The 24,727-nt window shown below is 41.7% G+C and overlaps 1 protein-coding gene across 3 annotated transcripts in view; it reads left to right on the plus strand.

Moving 5' to 3' along the window:
• SEPTIN8 (septin 8) overlaps nucleotides 1–24,727 on the plus strand; it is a 437,194-nt gene that overhangs the window by 395,331 nt on the left and 17,136 nt on the right. For 2 of the 3 annotated variants that reach the window (XM_069652497.1, XM_069652499.1), the window contains exon 10: nucleotides 12,070–17,815. The exons of the other annotated variant lie outside the window; for it this stretch is intronic. In XM_069652497.1, the coding sequence (XP_069508598.1) occupies nucleotides 12,070–12,073 (4 nt within the window). In that variant the 3' untranslated portion in view covers nucleotides 12,074–17,815. Of the gene's footprint in view, nucleotides 1–12,069; nucleotides 17,816–24,727 lie in introns of those variants that run through there. 3 annotated transcript variants of the gene reach the window in all.

The raw sequence follows: 24,727 nt of genomic DNA on the forward strand, positions 1-24,727 counted from the left end.
CATATTCTCACATATTACGAATCCGCCATTTGATGGCCACAATGTGACTGGTTAAAAAATGAGGAGACATTATACCAAATGGAAAAAGGAGACCCGTCTTTGGGGGCTTTGTAACAGTACACCTTTTTACAGATGAACTCTCTTGCAAGTTTGCAACACCCCTGTCCGATGTATGTCCTGGAGTTGGAGCGTCGTTAGTATGTCTTGTCACAGCAGCAGATAATGACCCCACCGAAAGGGTCCCACAGAGGGAATAATGGAGACGAAGGACTGATAATAACATTTACATGTGTAACCCTGTTGATTACCGTGATACATGCTTTGAACTGTTAGCTGTGGCGCGTCATTCAGGGGGAGATTTAGCTTTGTTCCCCACACAATGGGGAACAATCGCCTGAAAGCAGTGATTGCAACATAAATTAAATTGTACAGCTTGAAATAATTACCCTGTTAGACATTTTACAAAAGACCAAGGAGATGGGACCGTCACATTTTTGCTATTGGTAAGGCTTGGTTGAAAAGGGAGGCAATAAAGGAAGTCTCCTGCCACCCGAGTGCAAGCTTTGTTTATTCTGCAACTGCCTCATGTCGAAGTACAGGACACCCATCCTAGACTTTGTAACCATTGCACAGATTGGTAAAGGCATAGCTTAAAGACCACCACACTGCCTGTTGCCATCTTGCTACTACTGTACCATCGTCGACTTGGAGGCCTACTTCACACCTTCTGTGTGGAAACGTTAACCTTCCAATGCACTGCCTTTTACAATGCAGTCTGCACAAAATGTTTTTTTGATTGTGTAGCAGCAGTAGCTGCTAATTTAGGTGCAGTGTGTATAGGTCTGCGCTGAGCTCTGGAAGATTGGCAGGTCAAGAGGATTTATTTTGTACGGTGCCAGCGAGAAACCAACAGAGACCACTTGTTAAACTTCATTTCTCTATGGGTGTAAAGAAGTTGTGTGAAATTAAAGTTGGGAGATTAGTTTAACACTAATATTGCAATACCATACTATAAAAAGGCAAATGCCCAGACATTTCAGAAAATAATTCGAGAGGCAGGTGTTGATGCCATTTATTGGACAAGCAACAAATACTGCAGAGATGCAACAAAGCATTGCCTTTCCAAAGTCCTGCAAACTTCTTTTGTCAGATGGTGCAGTGTGAAATGATTCGTAAGGAGAAAGACACAGCACAGTTTCTGCTCAAAAGAAAGGAAAAACGGCATTGTACACTTCATTGGCTAAAGGAACTTTATACCTGGAATGTGGGTGTGGAAACTGCTGCCTTATCTATAAGACCATAACAACTCATGGAAGCAGGGAACACATAGTGGTTTTGAAAAATGCACATATGTATCTGAAAGTTGAATTTAACAAAGAAAGGAAACCCCAATCCTGTTCTCTTGGTATTGGCCTCAAGCAGTGTTAAAGTGGGCCCTGGGATTCTTCAAGTCTCCGACAGCGAGGACCATTATGAAATTGCGGACTTGCATGTATGAATTTGAACCCAGTAGTAGTTGGAACATTGATCATAGGCCTCGGGAAATGTGATGTCATAGGTTTATTTCTAGTGGTGTGGAACCCACCAAATGTAACATTTATGAGAACTTATAAAGTAAAATGCATAGGGGTGAACATGATGACCGATGCCTCCTTGATTAGACAGGAAGCAAACCTTCAGGGCATGAATCTCGATGGGCATTGAAATACAATAGTGCTCGAATAGCACTTAACTGTGCTTAAGTGAAAGATGATGGTGCTAACTGTAAGGGCTTTCCAGCATCGTTCAAACGAAGACTCGGTAAAGGACAGGGAAAAACACAGCCATGTACTGCATACTGGCTCTGGGAGGATCGTGTTCTACACGAGTGCCAGTGGATGCTCAGTGTGTTTGTGATTGGGTAATGAAAAAGAACATTTGGTTAAGTGAACGTTCCATGAAGAGAGGAGAAACCTTCAGTGATTCTATATCTGGAGGAACATTTCAATCTGATCAAATCAAGTTGAAGTTGTGGCTCACGTTAAAATGTTCTCTGAACAAGATCTATTCTATTGACCCATGGGAGTTTGTGAAACGCAACTTTTTATGGACATTTGCTTACCTTTCTGCAGTTGAAAATTGTAAGCAGTTGCCCGACTATCACCATCTCTTGTTTTTTTTTTTTTCACCCTGTTCATCTGAAATTGGGAGTTCTTTGCAGCACGAAGTGTCGGCCACTGCCCATATTGTGACATTACAAATAAAGAAAAAGTTGTCCCTACGTGGAGAGCGGTATCTGGTCTTTCCATCTAATGGCATTCCATCGATTTTTTTCCATCTAAAACCTTTGCATCTAATGCATTTGTTTTGGGGGTGGGGGGTTTTTTGTAAAGGGTTAATTTTTGTTTGGGTGCATTATAAAGGGTAAAAAACGGGGGTTGGGGCAGGGGTGCTCAAAAAACAAAAAATAAAAATAAATAATGCATTAGATGCAACGTTTTTTGATAGAAATAATTAGATGGAATGGCATTAGATGTAAAGACCATAAACCATGGAGAGCTTACACAGGCAATCTGTAGGAAGAGAACTCCCAAAGCAGTTCACTCTTCACTTGACTTCTGGCTGATCTTTACAGTCCATTCGTCTTGTTTTGCTACCTGTATGGGCAAATGGAGCCACAGGGAATGGAGATGGGGTGGAGAGGATGTTTCATATCAGCAGCTTTGCCTTTTGGGCACTCACTGACACTTTGGAACGTACCAATAGTGCTCTACAACTCCATGCCAGATTTCATTTGACAGTATATAGAAGGGAACACAAACATGAAAACAGCCACTGTTGTAATTACTCGATTAAATGGGACTTGTGAACTCCAGAATGATGAAATATGTGTGGCAACTCAGCTTTTCAACTGCTAACCAGAATGTCTTCAGAAAGATCTATGCATTGGGTATAGATCCCACTGTGCTTTCTTGCGGTTTGTATAATGTGTCTTGCATACATGCAGATCTCTGCCACAGGTGCTCAAACAACTAACCGATCTTACTTTGATTGTGAAGTGTGTCCTTCAGGTGACAGAAATCTCTATAGCTGCTGCTCAGCTAACTGAGGTATCCTTTGAAGCAGTACCCATCCTGTTTCGCACACATCTCTGCAAGAGTCGATAAATCCGTTTCAACATGTGCCTCTCGGGTTACATTTATGTAGTTATCTCAGGAGGATAGCTCAGCAGCAACATGCTGGCCTTGGAAGCAAGACGACCTGGAGCAACACAGGTTCTATCCCCGGTCCGTGCTTAGAAACCTCTGGGTATTAAGCGCGTTATAAGTAACTTACCATATCATAAGTTTAACCGCAAAGCTGTTACTGGGCCATGCGGCTCTCATGCCGTGAAATCTCTGAAGGGGCTGTATAGCTGCAGGGATCCACCCTGACATCTTGGCCGTCTTTTTCTCCAAATCATTGGCACCCTTCCCCGCCCCAGTCAATCGCTTTGCAACACCCTACTCTTTACTCAATCTCAAAGACTCTTTGCTTTTTAGATCATTTATCTATTGTATCTGTATAGTTTAATATTTATAGCCAAAAGAAATACCATCCTATTTAAACTACCCCATTTCGCTTTTGATTTCCCCACTTGGACCCACTTGGCTGAGTAGATATTACACCTTCCTTTGGCCCATTAGATGCATCTTTCACCCTCAACTCGCCATAGGCATAGCCAGGATTGTGTAACAAGTGGGGTCTGGAGCTAATGTACTAGGGTCCACACTAAGGGGAGCCCGACGGGGGAACTGGGCTTGTTCTGCCCCCGACCGCATCTGTAGGAGCTACCAAGTTTAGCGAGCGAGAGCAAACCAACCAAGGTAGGTTCAGAGAGGTTCTTCCTCCCCCCCGCCCGGAGAATTTCTTTTTAAATAAAGGGTTGAAATGGTGAAATTTTACAGTACACTTTCTGTGATACGTTGGGTGAATAGTCACACACTGACAATCGGTTTTGTAGAGTAAGACAAGAAAAAAGTCCCTTCGATGCCAAGTCATCAATGCACAGGAGCATTTTCAAACTTGCGTTCATAATGTCTTTGCCCGCTCTATGCCAGTACCCCACAAGTGTAAAAAAAAAAAAAAAAATGTTCATACTGATTGTGCCCAAACACGTGCATTTTGGTGCATATAGATATATATATATATATATATATCAGTATTCCCACATCAGAAAGTACTCATGATGCTTTGCCCATGATGCCAGTAATGACACTATAACAACACGTGTTCATGCTGGCTCTGCCAATGTATGGCTTATCCCCATGTAAGAGCATCCTCTTGTTGGCTTTGCCTTAATGCTAATAAAAAAATAAGAAGCCAGACATATGGTGGACATGTGTTGGCCTAAAGAGGGTTTGGAAGGGTTATGGACCTGGATGGAATTGATGGTGCTGTTTGGTGTGGGAGAGGGAGGGCAGCCGCATCTACCGCACATGCCGCACTTTCTACTCTTGGCGGCCACGGTGTGTATGGTAATAAAGTTGAAAGGATCGCGGTTGCCGAGTGAAAACGTGCACAGGAGATATGAGATGGAGAACATCACAGCGGCCATCCACAACTTGCAGCCATCAAGGGAAATGGAATAGGCCTCATTCCTGAGGAAGTATGGTTCACAGCAATAATCTGCCTGTGCATAAGATAGTATGATCCAAATGGGGAGCAGCCGAGACCAGGTGAAGCACCAGGATGCCATTGAGAGGGGGGGGGGGGCACGCAGGCGAAGAGGACTTTAAACATTGTTGTTTTGTAACCCCGCCCAGTTGATTTCCCAAAGACACCCGATAATGTAGAAGTGTCATTGTTATCGCTGCCGTTCAACCCGCTGGGGATAGGGGTGGGGACTGAGTGCGTTTCAAGGGAGGGGGGTGTTCAAAATGAAAACATATGCACATGCTGCTTGTATGACAGCCTCCAGCTGGAGTGTGGTCATGTTTGATTATAAGTTGTAACTGTGCAAACAAAAAAAAGAATAAAAAAAGCCATGCCACAGTAAGAAAACATGCCCTTGCTGGCTAGCTGGTACGATAGCTCAGCAGGTTGAGCCCTCGCTGCTGCAATCTGAGTGTGATCTGCAGGTCGCAGGCTCAAATTGCAGCAAGACCAACTCAACCTTTCATCCTGAGGTTGATAAATGAGTGCCAATTTTGGTTGGGTGATCATTTTATATAAATGTTCTCTGTACAGTCCTTTGCAAAAACGCTATGCAAAGGACTTGCGGGCTGCACAAATGCTCCCTCCTCCTATGTAAAAACACACCCACACCCACACACCACCACCACCACCCCCCCTTCTGTCATTCACCGGAGCACCCTGAACATTCACACTGAATTCTCATTCACATGCGCACTCACCCATGTACCCCACTCGCACTGCATTTATTCAAATGCATGCATACAAACACCCCTTCACATGCAGACATATATATGTACATACAATCCGCTTTTTAAACGTACCCACAAACAAACGCTTTTTTCCTTTACCTATTTTCCTCTGGAACCTCTCGGGCCTTTCTATGTAGTGATAGAAGTGTAGTGGAACTGTGACTCCGACGGGGGACAGAGTAGGAAGGAAAGGGGCAACGTGCAACACTTTTCAAAGGTTGCAGTCATGCTGGTTGAAAGCCAATTGCGTTGGAATAGATTTCAGTTTAGCTTTAGCTGATATCCAGTGGAGAAGTGTGTTTTAACTCCATAAAGAACAGTTCATGAATGGTGCAAATGGTTGCAAAAAGTAGTGGAGCTGTTAACATTAAAAAATAAAAGTAGTGCTACACTGCTCCAGACAGTTCCCGCTGACTTCGACCCCTGTGTCAATGCTTATGCCTCTGTCTATTTAGTTAAATAGGGAAACGCTAAAAGTTGAGCCCAGCAGCTAAGCCTTTAGTTTCGTCATAGGGGGTCTCTTGATATCCCCTGGGAAGGCTTTTGTCCCCGGCGTGTTTGCTGATGCACAGTCAAGCTAAAAGACTATTTTCTCCCATCGGAGAGCGGCGTATTTACTTACTTGTGACGGCATCTTGAGTCTGAGCCCGTCTGGGCCTCACAGCATGGTAATGACTGCTGCCTCAAAGTGGGAGGGCTTCAACCTCCCAAGCCTGGTGGCGCCAAGGAGTGGAGGGAGTTGCTGTGTCGCTGGTGACATGCTCCAATAAGCGTTTCTGGACCGTTATTTGTGACTTGCAAGACACGTGTTCAAATAAAACTATAGAAGCTCAGTTGGTGATGTTGTTTCTGCAGAGATTTGATTGGAACCTGCACTATACTGCCTCAGACTCCAGTCGGATAGCCCAGTTGGTTCTGCACTTGCTGTACACATCGGATTGTTACCTGCTGAACACATTTTAAAATACTAATAAGAAAGCACGGTGGGCTATGCACCCACAACAGAAAGATGCATGCAAGCCATGGCACATTTTTTCCAACAGAAGTGATAAAGTGCACTGGTGTGGCATTTCACTACAGTGATTGTTAGTTAAAAGCGCTCAGCTGTGTTATGCATTTTAACTCCTCCTAATTTCCGGACCCTAATTTAGCAACCACGTGCGAAGTGTGCGGTAACGTGTCCTCGCAGTAAGCATTTGCAGATTGGAGCCACGTTGGTGACTGGTGCACATTGGATAAACGTGTTTTGCGCCATTGGCAAGTATTAATTTGGGAGTCTCTAAGAATAAACGTGTACCGCCTGCATAATTGTTCTGCTCTCTGCCTTATAATTTAAGAAGCAAAGACTTGGCACCAGACCTAGCAAATGACGCCAACTCAGAGTATGCAGTTGTTGGTGAGCCAGGCTTTTGCAGCATACACCCAGCACGAAAGAGAACATTACTGCCTCCCTTGAAGGAAAAAGAGGCAAAAAAGAGCAATGCGAGCCACACGTTTGGGGGCATGGAAGTTTGCCAACTAACCTCAACCAGTCATTAACAGTAATTCCTTTCCTGATTTATGCAACAGCCTCTGGATAGAATTCAACAAAGCAATGATATTGATGGGGGGGAGGGGGGGGCGCTTCACTGCCCGCTATCGGTGCAAACCATATGCACAATGTTAAGGACCGGTTAACGCAGAACGTCAGCCTTTCTAGGGATCTGGTGAAGTTAACTGCTGATGATCGGAGTTGTATTGCCTCCCCTCTTTCGGTCCATGCAAAGGTGGGCGGGGCACCCTTTTCCGAAATATGCCTGTCCGTCCTTGAAATCTTTAAGATCTGCCACTTGGTCTGTAATGTACATAACGACCAATTTGCTATTGTGAGTAGAATCGAAGCAATTCAACTTGATTACCTCAGCCCCAAGGCTGTGGGGCAGCAAAATATACGGGCAAACGAGTTGCCCCTGGGTAACATCAGTAAATTTGAGTTGACCGGTGCCGACTCAAAAGGGGCTATTCAAATTGCAGAACATACAGTGGAAAGTGTAGTTATTTTAGCCTCAAATGAGCCCGAAAGCAGTAAAACCTATAAGCCTTGAATCATCGTAACCAAAGACATAAATAAAAAGAATGAATTAATCAAAATCTTGTATAATACAAAGGAGGCCTGGGATCTGTCCAGGAGAGGCAGGAAAAAGAGAGAGTCGAGGCAGCATAAACACCAGTAAAAGCAAATACATGGAAAGGTATAACTCTGAGGATCTTTAATGACGGCCTGGCTCGTAACTCAGCCGTACAAGAGCTGATAGCGACTCCAGGAGGTCACTACAATGTAACTGAAACAGAGGGGGTAAAAACAAAGCAAAGGTAACTGCAGATTTGGATGAATGGGATTTTGAAGCTGTCAAACATCAGTGTGTAATAAACCAAATGCACTAGACACATCAGATAGTAACCAAAATAAGTAGTCTCTTTCATCCCCTTGACCATTTAAGTGTGGGCAATACCCATCATTTCGTATCTGATCAAGCATAAGAACTGAATCCTCCTTGTAGTAGCATCAATGGTGAAGGCTCAGAACGGGTTGATGCCTGGATACGTTTAAAGCTGGAGGTTGTTAGGCATCAAACTCCTTTTTGATTCATGATCTTTTCCCATCTGAGGACAATACATTCCTTGACACATACCTAATTCTATCCTTATTTGCCTGGATTCCTGCATTGCGAGTCATTCAACGTGAAGACACTGATCTTATTGAATTTCTAGATTCTGATTCTGGAAACGCCACATGCGTACACTGTAAATCTCCACACAGTTAATTTGATCCTTTCTTGTGCGCTTGCATTTTGAAAGAGGGGCTATGATTTTGGCTATTATGATGAACAATCCAAAGTGCATAAGCAGGAATGCCTATTGCTTGAAATGGAGTGTTCATCAGTGGGTAGACCGGTTGTATCTAAGGATATAATTGACAGTGCCGCAAAATGACACAAATTTGGCATGGCTTCCCTGGATTTTGCAACCTGAATGTAAAAGGAGGCTCTAGTAAGACCTTATAAGATTTAGCTATTCTTTCATGGATTCCCAGGTGACAAACACTTGATTCGAACTACAATTGGTGCTATTCTATCAGCTAATTGGGACATTTGTATGATACAAGAATCCTGAGCAACATATTTGCATTATTTAAACGGTTTTGCCTCCAAAGGTAAGGCAAGTTGCCCTTTTGGGGAGTTGGTGATGGGGGGGTTCTAATAGCTTTCAAGTAACAGAAGTTTAACTAAGTTAACATATACAAATGTACTTGCTGTGTTTATTATGAACTTGTTCTGCTATTAATATTCATGATCCACCTGTTACTTCTAATACTGACAAAACGATTAACATTATTGAGAAATTAATTATAGCCCATCAGTATAATTCTAGAAAAATATAACCGTAGTGGGGCAGGGGTGAAATTGAATGTGCATTGCATGGAGGCTGAACATTTAGCACTGACCAAATGTGTCCTACCATGATCTCTCCAACAAAGGTATCTTGCCCTAATGGCAACAGGCAGAGTCAAAATTGGCATCAATTTATGGCCGATGGCAATTTATTAATGGCATATGGCCAGGAATTAAGTCATATTTCTGCTATAACTTGGCGCATGGGTGGAAAATGCAATTTTAGAATTTTCTTTTATTTATTTTTATAGATGGTAAATTGTTTTTTTAATAGAAGCAACTTGGAAATTAAACTGAACTCGCTTAGTGATCATTCTGTTGTAAATTATCCTGGAATTTGGAATTATTTGAACACTAGAGTAAGGTAGGAGTTACTGAAGTAGTTTACCATGAATACAGAATGTGGCTGATGCAGGGAAACATTAAGGCTATGAACACATTAGTAAAACATTAAACAGCTCAGTTAACTTGGACGTCGCCAATCCTGAGAAATTGCCGAACTGGATTAGCAGCCTAAGGATTTCAATCAAATTTGCTTGGCTGTTTTCATTATATATAATGATCATTGTAAAGCTACAGGTGCGTTATGTGACAGATTTTTAAAGAGAACATATATTGTGGCATGCTATAAACGCATACATTAAGAGCTTTGCCTCTGATCCTATTGCCCCTTTAAAGTCAGTCATGCAAAATGCAATATAAAAATTGATTAAGGGAACATGGATTATCTTCCAGTGCCATCCATGGACGACCATGATATACACTGTCTACTAGCGATTCAAAAAGGTGTTTGCACCTGATTAACACCAATATTCACTCACATTTGCTACAGGTCAATAATATTGATGAATCGGTTTGGTGCGCCCAGATTAGGAAATGATATTGCCCGGAGAGATGCTCTATTGATCCAATACTGGCTCATAAAGCTGGGCATGAAAGGAGGAGGTACATGATGGCATGTTTGGTCTGCTCAGATGCTCGGGCACACCAGTGCCTGAAGGTTTTGCAAACACAGGGCTAGCAGAAAATTCAGCTTTGTGGGCATAAATATTGCAAACTTACTTCAAATTGGTTCTGGAACAGAATGAGGTATGTTTCTTGGGGGGGAATCCCTTCTAATTCCCGTTTATAAAAAAGGTAAGAGATGTAATCGAAAAACTATAGATTTTTGTCCCTTCTCGATGTACCAAGAAAAACTCCTGCTTGGGCACAGCCAGCTTGAAAATGTTTTTTACACTGTAGTATTACTGACATATATTGTGGAGAAGGCCTCATGAAAATGTTCCATTGCACTGTTGGGTGGTTGACATCCTCTGGATTTCATGTGTCACCCTTCCAAACCGATTGTGAGTGCTTTTTACCTTACCCAATTGTAAACAGAAACCGCTTTTCTGTAAAATGCACCATTTTAACTCATTAAAAAAAAAAAAAGATTCTCTGGGCAAGAACCCCACCCGAACCCCTGTTAGTTGAGAGTTCACTCACTGCTCTCGGACCCTCGCGCATATTCCTGAGTAACCTGTATGCCACTCCTATTAAAATATTCCCCAGTCACCATGGAATTATATGTTCTTATTTATTCTGTATTGCTTTGCCATTTCTTCATGACAAACGCCTAATTGAAACCATGTGATATTTTGACTTTTGACAAAGCCCCTGATTCTCTCCTCGAGGTTAGGAAGCATTTCCACATTTGTTTCAGTGTGAAGTAGCACAGATTCGACACACCTGGCCCTCTACCTCTAGAAAAGGCTGTCTGTCACATCTGATGATGGCATACAAATAATAAGGTTACTTTGCTATTGTATCTTGCTCTTTTAACAGTGTTTGACAGCAGTGCCCTCCCGCCCCACCCCATTGAGAGTAATCTTGAGACACAGATAAGGGTGCCTTTAAGACATTGCTGCAGCCTTGATTGGGCGGCCAGAGTTCCCAGTTGGGCTATTTACAGGTCCATTCTGCATTTGCCTGTAAATGTGAAGACGGCCTTCGACAGCAGTGCTGCAGGACTTGGATGATTTCCCAGTCGGGCTGGTCAGACAGGTATGGGAACCTTGGGGGGATCCTACATTCCTGTGCCGGGAAATGATCGCTAAAGACAGCCGCCATGTACAAACATATTGCCTGTTCTAATTGATCAATGTGGATTATGCCGGCTTTTGTAGTTCTAAATGGAAAGCGGAACCCCCCCTAGGAATGATCCCCCTCCACCCCCCGCGCACTATATCAAAATCAGGTACGGATATGGGCTTTTGGTTTCCCCTCAAGGAGTAGGGTAACGCCCAGGGAGCGTATTTCCCACTTAATGCCCACTCTGCCAGGGGAAACCTGGTGATGGCACAGATCTGAGGATAGATGCCGAGAGCTTAGTCCACATGTTTTTACCAATCTGTGCCATTTTCAACAGTCCTCATAGTGGGGCTATTGGCGATTAAGTTTAATGTCAGATGTGCTGGTTAACACATCAGTATACAAGTGTCCTAAATATGGCTCATTTGTGCCAGGATGATAGTCGCTACACAAATTCGTGCACACCACGAGCCGATGAATGTCTTTTTGCGGACCATGAATGGGGCAACTGTGTCGGAGGAAGCTTGCAAGTTTGTGGTCCAAGCAATGCGCTGCTTAATTGTGTGGCAAAATGAGACGCACCTTTCTTGCCTTGGGTTGGTGCTAAAATTCACAATGAAAGAACAAAGTCTTGTATTAAAGAATGTCCTCTCTCAGCTGGACTGTCTGTTTAGCTCTGCAGAACCGGATTTATTAAATATTCATTTGCATTTTATGTAGCCCTAGAAATCGGAACTACCCACACAAGATACTATATAGCGGAGCATAGAGGGTACACGTCAATAGTTAATTGTATTGTTGTGCAAGTGTTTACCTTTTGCATTAACCTATAAGTCACCGAAAAATGTAATGATGGCCTCAAAACTGTAACAAGTTATCTCAATACTGAGCAAACAAAATGGGCAATCACGTTTTCTGGCGTACAAATTTCAAGATGTTCGCCCCATGCACACACCACACAATTTCTTTCTCGCCAATAGTCAGTGTCACTACCCACTGGCTAGTAATGAACAGACATTTGGAAGTCTGATCTTTTTTGTTTCTTTTCACGTCAAAATGCACAATATTTGTGATGCAGCATTTTGCAAGATTCCTTTTTCTTTTGGTTTTGTCTGTTTTGTGTTCCATATTTATAATTTTTGTTTCTATGTTTTATTTTTCAGTTAAATCACCCAGACTCACATGCCAAGAGTGGACTTTGTGCTCTCGTGTCTTTAGTTGCATGAACTGTCATCATCTTGCGATTCCTTCTGTCATATCGTTTTGTGAGCGGACCAAAGCAAAAGAAAATAAGGATTCTTCAGTGTTTACAATGTAACAATGTTTTTTTTATTCCATACAGGCAACCTGACATTTCCCAGTGCCTGACTGGTTACACTTTTTAAGGTTCTATGCAAAGATGTATACATATATGTATATGTGTGTATGAGTATGTATGTATTGTGTGCGTTTGTGTGTATGTTTATATTTATTTATACATATATATATACACTCGCACATCTATGTAGGTTTTAGGTTTATAAATACTATGGATGTTTGGCTGAGAAAAATTCATCAGCTCGACCTCCCACCAGGTGAGTGTATTTAAACGATTCCCTCCACCAAATGCAGGAGAGAATATCTTGGCTGCAGCAGGCACATAACAAGGTCAGGGCCTTTACTCTGTGATCTGCACTCCCTTTTCTTTTCGTTTGTATTCACTGTACTCCATTCCAAGTAAAACCATATAACAGAAAGGTGCTAATGAGTACATGTGATCACTTTCAGTTGCGGCTTTGCCAGGGAATAATGATTGTTGAGCCCTGTGATCCGTTATGGGAGTGGCTAGAGACCTCTCCATTTGAGTCAGAAATAGTGGGCAGTTCATTGAGGAATTAAGTACCTCATTAAGCACGGGTACCTCCAGTTGGTATCCAGTCCTTTTGCAGAATATTTGTTACCAAAGTGTTTTTTCACCAAATTTTTGCTGTTTAAATGCAACGGGGGTGGTTTTAATTTTTGGACGAGGCAATAAGTTATGTGTAGAGGGTGGATGGGGAGCGTGCAGTCGGGGCTGTTGCGCTTCCGCCCCTTACCCCGCATTTTCACAGTAAAAGAAATTGGTGATAAAATAGCAGTAAAAATATACTGCAGTGAAAAATCAGCAGTAATAACGCATAACCCCTCCAGTCAGGTACCAGTCTGAGCAATTTTCATGAACGACTGTTGAACAGTCTGGACAATCCCTCTTTTGTTGTGAACTGGACTTGCGCTGGTTTTATTGTATGTCAGACTGAGTGTCAACTTTAAGCCATGCTCAAAGCTTAACGTGTCCTCCATTAGTCTGATGTCCTGCACAACTTCCTGTAAGCATGGGCTGGTAGTAAACGTGCCCCCCCCACAACCCACTTCATAACTTCAATTTCTCTTTCCCTCTAAGACACAACCTGAGAGGTCCCTTTTTTATATCAAATTGGAGGCAATGGGTTAGGTTTCTTTCAAATGAAAGGGTTGGGTGGTCACCTCATCTTATTTACCAAAGGGTTGGACAACAACGTTCTCTGTAGGGTGGTGATAACCATGTACAGGCCTTCCTATTTGAGGTACGTTGATGCCTGACATTAATCTAGTTCTTGAAATAATAGCTAATCTACTTGCGTGTTGTTTTATCAGGCTGCATTGTCTCATAACAGTATTTTCACCTGTACTTTATTCCTGGTGAGATCTGTTCACCCTGCTGCTGTAGTCATGCCAATGAAGTGTGATGTGGTAGCTTTTCCTATACTTTCTTACATCTCCAAAAAAGTCACAGTACTTTTTTAATACACTTTTCACTTGTGAGCTGTTATTTGATATCGCAGTTTTGCGAAAACCCATGCAGAATTTGTTTTCTTACCAATAGGTTTTTGATTAATTTAAATGTAATATAGTATTTCAATTTAAGTTAACCCATTATTCTAAGATCTACAATTTACACTCCAGCAGTAGGATATGTTTTTAAGAACTGAATTTCTTTGATTACGTATATTTTAATAGGGCGATTGAGCCTGTTACGACAATGTTTTGAATTTCTTTACAGCTGAAGTATACTTTTCTGTAATCATTGAACTCCACAACTAGAGACTTTCCTACGGTGCCCTTTTTATTTTCAAGTGTTCTTAGGTAATTTCTGTGTTGGGTTGTGGGAACTCAGTAGTATAATCAAAGCACTTAAAGAAAGGCTCAGTAACAATCTATGTATGGAGGTATGCTTTTTTTACTGTGATCTAGTTGGATCTAATGAGCTTGCCATCATTCTCAGATTAGCGCCACTTTTAACAAGTGCTTGTTTAGGAATCCATTAGGATTAAATCTTTGGTGGGGAAAATCTAGGCTGGATTGTTGATTGGAAATCAATTTGATTATTCTCTCGTAAAGAATGACCCAGATAATGGTGTGTTAAAGACAAAATCACTTTCCTAGCCTCTTGATTAGCTGGCGCTACTCCCCCGAGTATTAGTAAATTTACTGATGGCAATTTTTATTTTTACACTAACATAGTTCTACCACCAATATATTCTGGCCCCCACTGATAACCTTGTTTTCATTTGTTAACATAGGTACTTTGAAACAACTGTGACATCTGTGTGGCTGCATGCTTACATTTTAGAAGATTAATTGTTGTCGAAATAATCTGTAATTTGATATTTCTTCTGAAGTGTATTGCATGTGACCAAGCGTGTGATTGACCAATATCAATCTGAGACTTAAAAGGGTGATCAGAATACAAGTTTGGTTTTTGGGTCTTTTTCAAACAAATTAGTCTGATCGTGATGGTTCTGTAACATCTTTTCATTTTCATAAGATGTTTTGCAGCTTTTTGACCTCTCAGGGCCATGGCACCCCACCACCATTTAATGTCTCTAGATAGTGCCAGGAGAAATTCTACCAGTAACCAAATCTACAAGATAGCAAGAAACGCCACCAGAAAATACATATGGCTCCAAAAGGCAGTGTATGAACTAAAATTGTTTTCTCCCACTCTATTTTGTCACTGTTGACTTAAGTAACGTATTCATTATCAGAGGTACATTTCTTAAAACCATAATAAAATGATGGGAACATGTAAAGGGTACAGGACAGCACGTGAAACCATCCCAAAAGAGCAACCAGTAAGCCATGGCGCTGCAGCTCTTTTTGCTGTTGTTTGCCAAACTAAACTCGTCTACAGAGTAATGTTTTTGCCTGGAAATGGACTGCTTGCCAGTGGCATGATGTGAAGTGGGAGAAAATATACCGCTTGCAGGACCGTTCCTGGAAAAACAAATCTACAGACAAGCTGCTGTTCTCAAATCAGAGTATCACAATGAAGACCCAAGGAACAAACGTTGCTACAGGTGATGTGAACAACACGATTGTCGCATCAGGAATAGCAAATGGACTGAATCTAGCTCGCATGCAGAAGCCCATATGAATCTTGTAATTTTTGCCGCAGTTATATGAATCTTGTACTTTTTGCCGCAGTCCAGTGAATCACTAACTATTTAATTCGTGTGTTTTCAATGTATTTTGAAAGGAACAGTGTGACTTTTCCTATTTCAATGCTGACTGTTCTTTTACAATTTCTGTGCTGCAGTTTTGAGTAAATTGCCAGGTAGCTGTTTTCATTCACAATTCTAAACGCCCCTTCAATTTGTTGGGAAGGCTTCCATGGACTAAAATCTCAGTTTAGCCATGTCTCTGTGTCAGCTCTGCATTTCAGTTGCGTTTAAGTGAAGTGCTAGAAAATAACTTTTTGGACTTCTCCGTTTGTACACACTTTTTTTCCTTAAGCATCAGTTTACGATTGTCTTTTAAAAGTAATTTTCCTAATTTGAAGGGTTGTTTGCTGTTGGAAACAATCCTGATATAGTAGAATGGAAACTGTTAGATTACGACTGCCCAATACCAACAACTTCTCTAAAAACAAGTAGAACCCGCAGTTTTCATGAGAATCTACTGCCCAGCAATCCACTGTCTCTACCTCTGAGCTCCTTTGAAATGTGCATCCTTACCGCGAAAATAAGCCCACAAAGACTGCAGCCATTGACGCACTTACATGCCCACATTCCCACGTTGCTGCTTTGGTTACCGTGCCCAGAGATGGACAGTGAAAACCGGACTACAAAGTATCTGCAGTGATCAGGGAAGGCAACCTGAGGCAGGAAATGCTCCAAACTACAAAACAAAATACTTCACTCCTCTAAGGTATACCTGTTAACAAACCACACTTGGACCTAATATTCAAATCACATGTCTTCAGTGGAATGGGCCTTTATCATGGAAGACCTATGCACACAGGCTACCAAATATTGTCACACAGCCTGATCGTAAATGGTGCGTTGCCTAAAACATAACCAAAATAATTTCTGCATTTAAGCAAAATTTGCTTTGTCATTACTAGCCTATCGTGCTACTCTCACGGTGAGTAGTACACTTTATTGCTGTTCTAGCCAGTGCCAACATTTCTTTAATGGTGGACCACCAACGACTTCACAATTGATCCACAATCTGCGTTACCACAGAATGCAGTTACATATGCATTTTGATGCGCTTGACAAATGTTGGTGTAAAGGCCTTTGATAATTTTTTTTTTGGCTCAAAGAATGTTAGTCAACAGTGTTGAATGTGAACTGCATTGCAACATAAAATATGTCTAACTCCTGTGTATCAAATACAGTGTCACACTTTTTGTGGAACATTGATTGTCTGGGTCCTGTGTGTCTGGGCAGGGAAATAAGCTTCGATAGCTGTTGCTGACAATTGCCAAAATCTCGTTCGTCTTATTTTCTGATAGACGAGAAGTTAGTAGAAGGTCTTCTGGTGTGGAAGTCGGGGTTCGTTTGGAGAAAATATCACACACTTGCACATTTTGACATCAACTTTACCAGCTCCTTTGGTGTCAGATTTTCTCTAATCAGGCCTTTAATTTACAAATCTATTAGACAATAAAAAGAAATGTATAAGCTTCAAAGATATGCTTTGTATGTATCATGCCAGCAGAATGTCTTTTGACCCTCATTTTATTTAAGATATTGGCATTCGATAGATCATTTATCAAGATTGTATTTTAATTATGCATTGTACGGCTGTGCCTCTTAAAGCTAACTTTAAGGTAAATAATACAATATTTAGGTGACTTTTCTTATTTCAAAATCCAGTTAAAAAGTAACATTAGTCTTGTGCTTTCCCTTTACAAGCTTGATTATGTTGGCTAAGACTAAATAACTGGTGCAATGCACAAGCTGAAACTTGCTTTTCGTAACAGATATCAAAGAGGTGTCAAGCAAATAAAGTGTGCATTTTGATATAGCTTTACTTTGTTTATGGTAGGCTAGAAAATGGGCCATTGCTCATCCAAAACTGTCTGAACGAATCTATTTTTTTTTTTTTAAATTAAGACTAAAGCTAGGTGACTCCTAAGCTGGTTGAGTGTCTTTGTTTTATAAAGCGGGCACATCAAGTATTTCTTGTTAATTCACAGTCCCCCATGTTAGCTGAAATCTGCATTGAACATTGTGTTGTGCCGCATTTCAGCATTCCGTTTGGTATGAATTGTGAAATGAACTGTGATGTACATTCATATCATCAGTTAAGTGATGAAAAAATGGCATTGCAATATAAAACATTCTGGAGGGAGTTCAGAACTCCTTTTATCTCCAGTTCGCAATGCTTTGAGTAGAAACAAGAATCCACGCTGTATATGTGCATCGTATGTTGTTTTTTTATATTTCTTTTCTCACTTAATGTCTTCATGACCATGTTATGTTTGTCACATTCAAAATGTGTTTTCAGTTATTTTGTTTGGGTGCTATGTGTTGGTATCATCCTAATGTGTGTTTCTTGTCCACAACGGTTCACTGTATATTTTCTTTTAAACAATTAAAATCAACAATGGTTTGGTGAACTTTTCATCTGACTGAAGACACTTTTCTACCAAATAAATTGGGTCTCAACATGAACGATTTCCTGCATGGTAGTTGAGACTATGGATGTCGACTCAAGAATGCGTTCATTTGAAAATTAGTTTTTTCTATTCTTCAGGAAGATCCATATCACTGTCTGTTCAAAATGTGACTGGAACCCAATTATGATTTCCTGGTTAAAATGGCATCCCCTGCTAATTAAATATACACCTTGCTCACATGGGCTATTGGAAAATAGTATCTACTAGAGGTGCATCTAATCTTGTGCTGGGAGAACACCATTTGGTAAAGCTTGGTCCCTAGTAAAGCAGGACGACAATCAAGAGTTTGCAGATTGTGTTCTTTGGAAGAGGTGAGAGCCAAATAGAAAGCACGCAAAATGTGATCTTGGGATTAGGCTGGTGCCCACATACGTCTGAAATAGACTTCTAGTAGATTCCCCAGATTACTGGCTAGTATAATTCTGCTTTTACGAGCTATATTCAACTTGTGAAGACTAGATGGTATCTAGGGGAACAGAATAACATGGTGTGGCCGGTGTGCATCAGACACTTTGGAAAAAGTAGCTATATGATGTTTTTACCGGCAGTTTTTGGATGTATGTTACCAAAAAAATGCCATCTAAAAAAGTCATCGAAATATGCAGGGGGGGGGGGCAAGAGGATGAAAGGGGTGGGGAAGGGATAAAAATATAGCGAGGGAGCGAACCCCCCAAACATACAAAAATAAACTTATACATAAAAAAAACACCTGCCGGCAAACGGTCATAGAACCATAGTAGCGCACACACCAAGGAATTGTAATATGGAATACGTTGATCCTATGTACAGTTTTCTCTGAAATCTCCAATAAAGTTATTTTTATAGCAATACATGTATCCTATTTGCATAGAGAAATGTTACTTTATCAGACTGCAATAGTTCATTTTGTTCGTCAATGCATACATCATGTTCCCAGGCATAAATTGTTGAGGACATGGGGAGTAGAACAAGACTGTCCTCAGATGCTGAGATACATTTTATTACAGTACTTTAAACTTGCGACATTTGTTCATTCCCTCGTTTCTATTCATCTTTTTGTTACTGACATTTCATTACGTTTCTCAATCATTCACCAATTCTTTATTTTATTAAATGTCACATTTAATTTACAAATTGTCTAGTGTTTTTGTTTGAGCTTATTCATACTTCACAATGTTGGAGGAGACTGAGCCCTGTTTAAACTATTTAATGTGCTTGCTACTGTGAGGAAAACTCACAATTTCCTGTGTGCTACCATCATATGTGAGTGAAATAGTTACAGGTAATATTACTTGATTTATTGTCTAAAACCCAATGGATATCAATGTTGTACATGTTGAAAGAAATTGAGAAAAACATGTAATTGAATTGTGACTAAGAGGCTCTTGGAAATGTCAATTGGTAGTCCAAACTAGAATTCATGAACCAGCATTGGAAGCTCACCATATAATAAATGGAAGAGAATTAACAGAAAAACATTAAATCGTAAGTCCAAGTTAAATAGTTGTAACATTTAACCCATAAAGTGTCAAGGTTCTCCCTTCGTGGAGTAGTGGTGAGCAAAATTTAAGTTCTGGTGAAATTGGGGAAAAATCTGAGTAATTTAGCAAATTGTTACATTTTCACTTCCACTGGCTAAATTCAAACATCGGAAAACATTAAGAATCTACTTAGATTGCAAAACCACAATTGGAACGTTTAGAGCAGTTAAACAAATTGTAGATGCGTTTAAGCTATTTTCTAAAAATTAAAATGTGAACTGTTTTGGTGTAAAATGATTAACGAAAACACAAGCTCATTCATTTTGCAAATCAATCTAAAGTGTAGAAAATTAGAAACCATGTAACATTTTAAAAGATTTTTAAAACAAAGTACTTAAAAATGTACACGTTTACTAAAAAGTGGCTATTATAAAAACTCAAGTGTTAAACTAAAACTGTTCATTTGAGGTACTGCTTAGAAGCCTTTATTCTAATGCACTGTGTTCTGGCACTGATTCCTCATCTTGGATAGTAGTTTCCCGCTTTGCAGTTTTTCGACAGCAGCAGGCACCGGGCAGCATCAGTGTCGATGTCCCTCGACAATCTCCATTCCCACATTCGGATGTGATATTGATGGTGTTATAAATAGCTTGCACCGTGCCCCATTGCCTCTGTTCCATTATTTTGCATGGTGAGCGCGCTCTCTGAGGGTTTTAACTTCGCCTCAAAAATGTTTTCAACGCGCATCGTTATTTTTGGACTTTTTTCTCTGAAAAATGTCTACGATAAAAACCAACAGTTTTCAAAAGATGTGAGGACTGTGCGTTGAACATGTAGTTCACCGATATTCACAGGATTTCTCTCTGGTGCATTGGCATGGCTCATGACGTCAAGTACAGCTCCTGCCAATTGATGACAAATCAGGCTTTGAAGTCGAAACTCGCTCTAGGTCGCTCAGTTTCAAAATAGCCCACATCCAAGTCCTTCGAAAAGAAAAACTTCTGAGGGTTGGAGTTCTGCAGTTGAAAAGTCCACCCAAAGACTGAAAAAGAGTCCAAGCACTCCAAGACATCCTGGTCTAGGAGTGATTCTCACCATTTGTTTTTCTTCATCCAAAAATGAAAAAAACAGCCGTTACCACTCTTCAAGTGATTATTTGGCCGACCGATGCTAGGTATGTTTTCCCAAGGGAACCGCAAAGAAGAGTTTAGAGTAAAGATGGAGAATTTTTTCAAAGGCAGCACCCCATGCTTCTTCGGAAATGGTGAGTAAGGATGCAGATTCATCCACGCCTTCCAAGATAGGTAGGGTCTCTGAAGTTGTTGACCCGTGTGCCCAGATTCCGGAGTCTGAAGGTCTCTGAGAAACCTACCATGCAGCATCGACTTCATCTACTGCTGGTGCTTCTTCGATAGCAAGAGCAACAACCTATTCGAAGGAGGCTCTGACGTTGAAGGGACCTTTGTCATTGAAATCAATATTGAGATACATGCCTCAATCACATGCAGGATTTAAGTCCTTTGGGTCAATCTCTGAGGACAATGAGGGTGAAGTCCCCTTTGATTTTGAGCACCCCAAAGAGTTTATCTCAGAAGAGACTCTAATGGAAGATTTGGTTTCCAACCTTGGAGACGCCAATGGTCTTGATAACTCCATGTGTAAAGTTTGAGAAACCAGATTTGCATTCCATTCCAAATGCAGCATAAATGGTAATTAATAAGGTTATTGACTACTTTGGCAAGCGTGATTTTGCCAAGGACATTACTCAAGATGACCTTACTGATATCCTCGACAAGGGTCCTCCAAAGGAACCTGCCTTGACCTTCCATTTGTCTGGACCTTGGATCTCTATAACCTAAAGTAGGCCCACCTCTTAGGAAGCAGGTGCAGGTTTGTCTGTAAAGCAAGTTTATTGTACAAATGGCCGGAAGGGCTAGATGATGCCATAGTCAAACTAAACCAAGTCTCCTCGTACCACACAAGGATCGCACATTATATACATTTTGCAACAGTTAACAAATTCCCACATATTTCATTACAAAGTCATCCCCCCCATACATGATTGGTCAAACCTATACAAAGAAATCTAATCTCCTTTAGTTCTCACACTCATTGGACACATTTATTTAACTAGCATTCCCTTTAAACATACATTTGCATCATCTCATGTTTACAGCATGCCCTTTCTGTGGATCTTTCCGTAGTAGGGCATGACATTGTTACATGGTTACATATTCGCACAACAAACCGAATTCATTACTGATTCCATCTGGACAAGGACCTTTAACCCTGGCCTTGTTGCACATGGTCTTTGCAAGGACACTTCAAAAAATATAAGAAGGGGAAGAAATACCCAAGTTCCCTTTGAACTGGCAAGAAGTATCTTATCTGACCAGACTTGCTGGTGTCCTCATTCCACACTAATCTATATGACTACCATTTCAGCATGCATGGCTATCGCATCCTGGTCATTCCTGAGAACCTGATCGAAACCCATACACCGTGTGTTCACTCTGCTCTTAAGCATCCCTTGCACCAGGTTTATTACCTGGCCCCGAACTGACCCCACCAGGTGGCCAGAATTCTCTGGACAATGAATAAGTCTCCCATGTACTTAAAAAGATTACAACTCCTCTCCACAATAGTATCAAGTCGTAAAAACATGAGCCTGGACGTAGCTGACCATTTCATGTTATCGCAGCTACCTGCTGCTTTTCCCAAGCCTGAAACCTCGCTCAAACAGCTTTCTCCAGTCACAGAGTTTATATCGCCACCCCAGGATTCTGGGCCTGCACAATGCCTATCTATGAGGAGACTTACGGCATACAGATGTGTTAATTTGCCATGTACTCTGTTCCCCAACTGACCTAGAAGCATCCCTAAAGACCCCTGTGTATGTATATCTGTGCGTGTATTTTCAAGACTACCATGTCCCCTCATAGTGGTTTCTTCATGCGCAAATCGAATTTCTCGTGTGCACATATGAAGCTGCTTGCTGCCCATCTTTTAGGCACTAAGTGGCATGCCACACAACTACATTGTTTGTATTGTATCGACAGATGGGACATTGTTGCTGTGCACGTGCAAATCTAAAATGTATCAGCTATACACAAGTTATGTGAATGGTTACACTCATTCCATTCTCGTTAAAGGCACTAGATACATCCCAAATCAAACATCGTGCTAACATCATGTCTATCCCAGTCACCAATATGGTATACAAAACGGAAGCCCCGCTTTCCTATCGAAACATTTATCGAGCACCCCAACACATTAAACACTAAGGAATCCACTTATTGATCTACGGAAACACGTACTGCATCAGCAGTTACAAGGATCTGGTCAAAAAAGTACAGGCCATTCTCTGTGGAACCAGGCTTTTTGTCTAGGAAACCCCAGAAAGTTTAGTGGTTCAATAGGCCACCTCCACATCGAAGGCTTCAGCTCCTGATAGGTATGATTTAAAAGTATGACGCTCTAGCTAAGAAGGTTTTCCTTGCTGGGAGTATGGCTTTGAAAGCTATTACAGCTTCTTGCAATCTAGCTAAATACACTATGCACTTAGGAATATCATAGCAGGGGTCGCAGATGGCATCCCTGATGGGGGAAATGAGGGATGGTTTCTTCAACCTAATTAATGATGGGAAAGAAACTTCATGCCAATTCCTTTCATGAGGTGTGGGCACATCGGACTGTGTGAGCAGATGGGTGGGATCCAGCACATTGTTGAGGCGCTTTGCATTGATGTGAAAATATGGCTTCACTCCTTCTGTTCAGTCCTGCCTATATGCCTTTTGACAGGCCTAATATATTTGGCTCCAAAGCAAATGGCAGCTTGGAAAGGTTGAATGCTTCCAAAGCTGCAGCAAAATCCTTTGGGGCAGCAATTCAGCAGGCACCATCACAAAGTTGGAGGGGGAAGATCCTTTTGCTATTATTCCTCGCTCAACCAAAGAGTTAGAGGCCAAGTGGCCCAAAGGCAGGCAGAAAGATTTCCCCATCCAGCTAGAAGCCATGGCAGAACCCCCACCCAAGCAGCCTCTCCACCCCTGCCCTTAGCTGCTCCTGCAACCCCAAAACCACTTGTGAGGTCTTCATCCACAAGACTCCAGTGACAGGAGTTTGTGTCTCCCATTATTAGAGGCCCCCAGATTGCCCCCCAAGCACACATCCTTTGTCGGGTTCCAGATTTGCTGCTTCTGCACAAGATATTATCCCTGCTGAAGAAAGGGGTGATGGCGAAGGTACCTTTTTAGCAAAACTAAACCAGGGTTAGTATTCTACTTGCTTCCTGGTGCCCAAAAAGGACAGAGGACTGTGACCCATCATGGACCTGAGGTACTCGAGGAGAACACATTTAAGATGGTCACCCATTCACAGATTCTCCAGGACTGGAGGTTGTCACACTATCTTCAGGATGCTTACTTTCATGTGCCTTCTGTTCCAAGCACAGGAAATCAATGGCAGTACTCCCCATCAGTTTCGAGTGCTACATTTTGGGTTTACCTCCACCCTGAGGTCTTCACCAAGTTGATGACAGTGAGTCAAAGGAGAGGGGAACTCACATCTTTCCTTACCTGGACAATAGGCTGATCAAAGTGTGTTCTCCGTAACCAGAATGACTGCGTTCCATGCCTCAATGTTTACAGAAGGTTCTCGGTTGCCCTCTCCCAAAGCTCTATACAAGGCCGCTGTCTCTGCTGTGCACCATTGCTCAAAGTCTTTACACCACAAACTGTACTGCCCCATGCCCCTTTAGTTTCCAGGGCATTGCTATGCGCCTCTTTGTCAGAGCGCATGCAAGATCCCTAAATGTAATCGCATGCCTGTATTTATCTGCTCTATGGGACACTCAACCGGGTCCCATTGTTATTTTGCGATCGTACCACCAGTGCAGGTCAGCTCTGATGCCAAAAACCATGCACCAACATGCTTTTCCAAAACGTGTATGAGGTCTGCTTCATCAGAACCACACCAAGGACAAATGGATAACACCTTAGAGTCAAACTTGGCCACTATGCTAGGTGTCATATAAGTTCGGTAGAGCACATTACACTGCAAAAGGTGAACTGTGTTTCGCGACATCCCATTGTGCGTCAAAAGTCCCCTCCCAAAACCCCCCCACCCCCAAGTCCACGCCTTCCACCCACTGTTATTTCAGTCCTATACTCCGGGTGCTGATCAAACACAACAAAGACGCATACCGCCTGGACACTGGGTGCCAGCCTTCATCCAGCTGATGCATCAAAGCTAGCAGCGCTGCAGGTTCCGATTCACCAGGCCAGGTAGCACATTTACTCTTGGCCACCTTTACCAGTTTCAGATAATACAGGAACAGGCCCCTGGGTAAACACTCTATTTGCTGCAGGTGTCCCATGTCCCGGAAGGTCTCATTTT

The sequence above is a fragment of the Ambystoma mexicanum genome, chromosome 3p (assembly GCF_040938575.1).
Source record: "Ambystoma mexicanum isolate Mex_15411 chromosome 3p, UKY_AmexF1_1, whole genome shotgun sequence".
Taxonomy (NCBI): Eukaryota; Metazoa; Chordata; class Amphibia; order Caudata; family Ambystomatidae; genus Ambystoma; species Ambystoma mexicanum.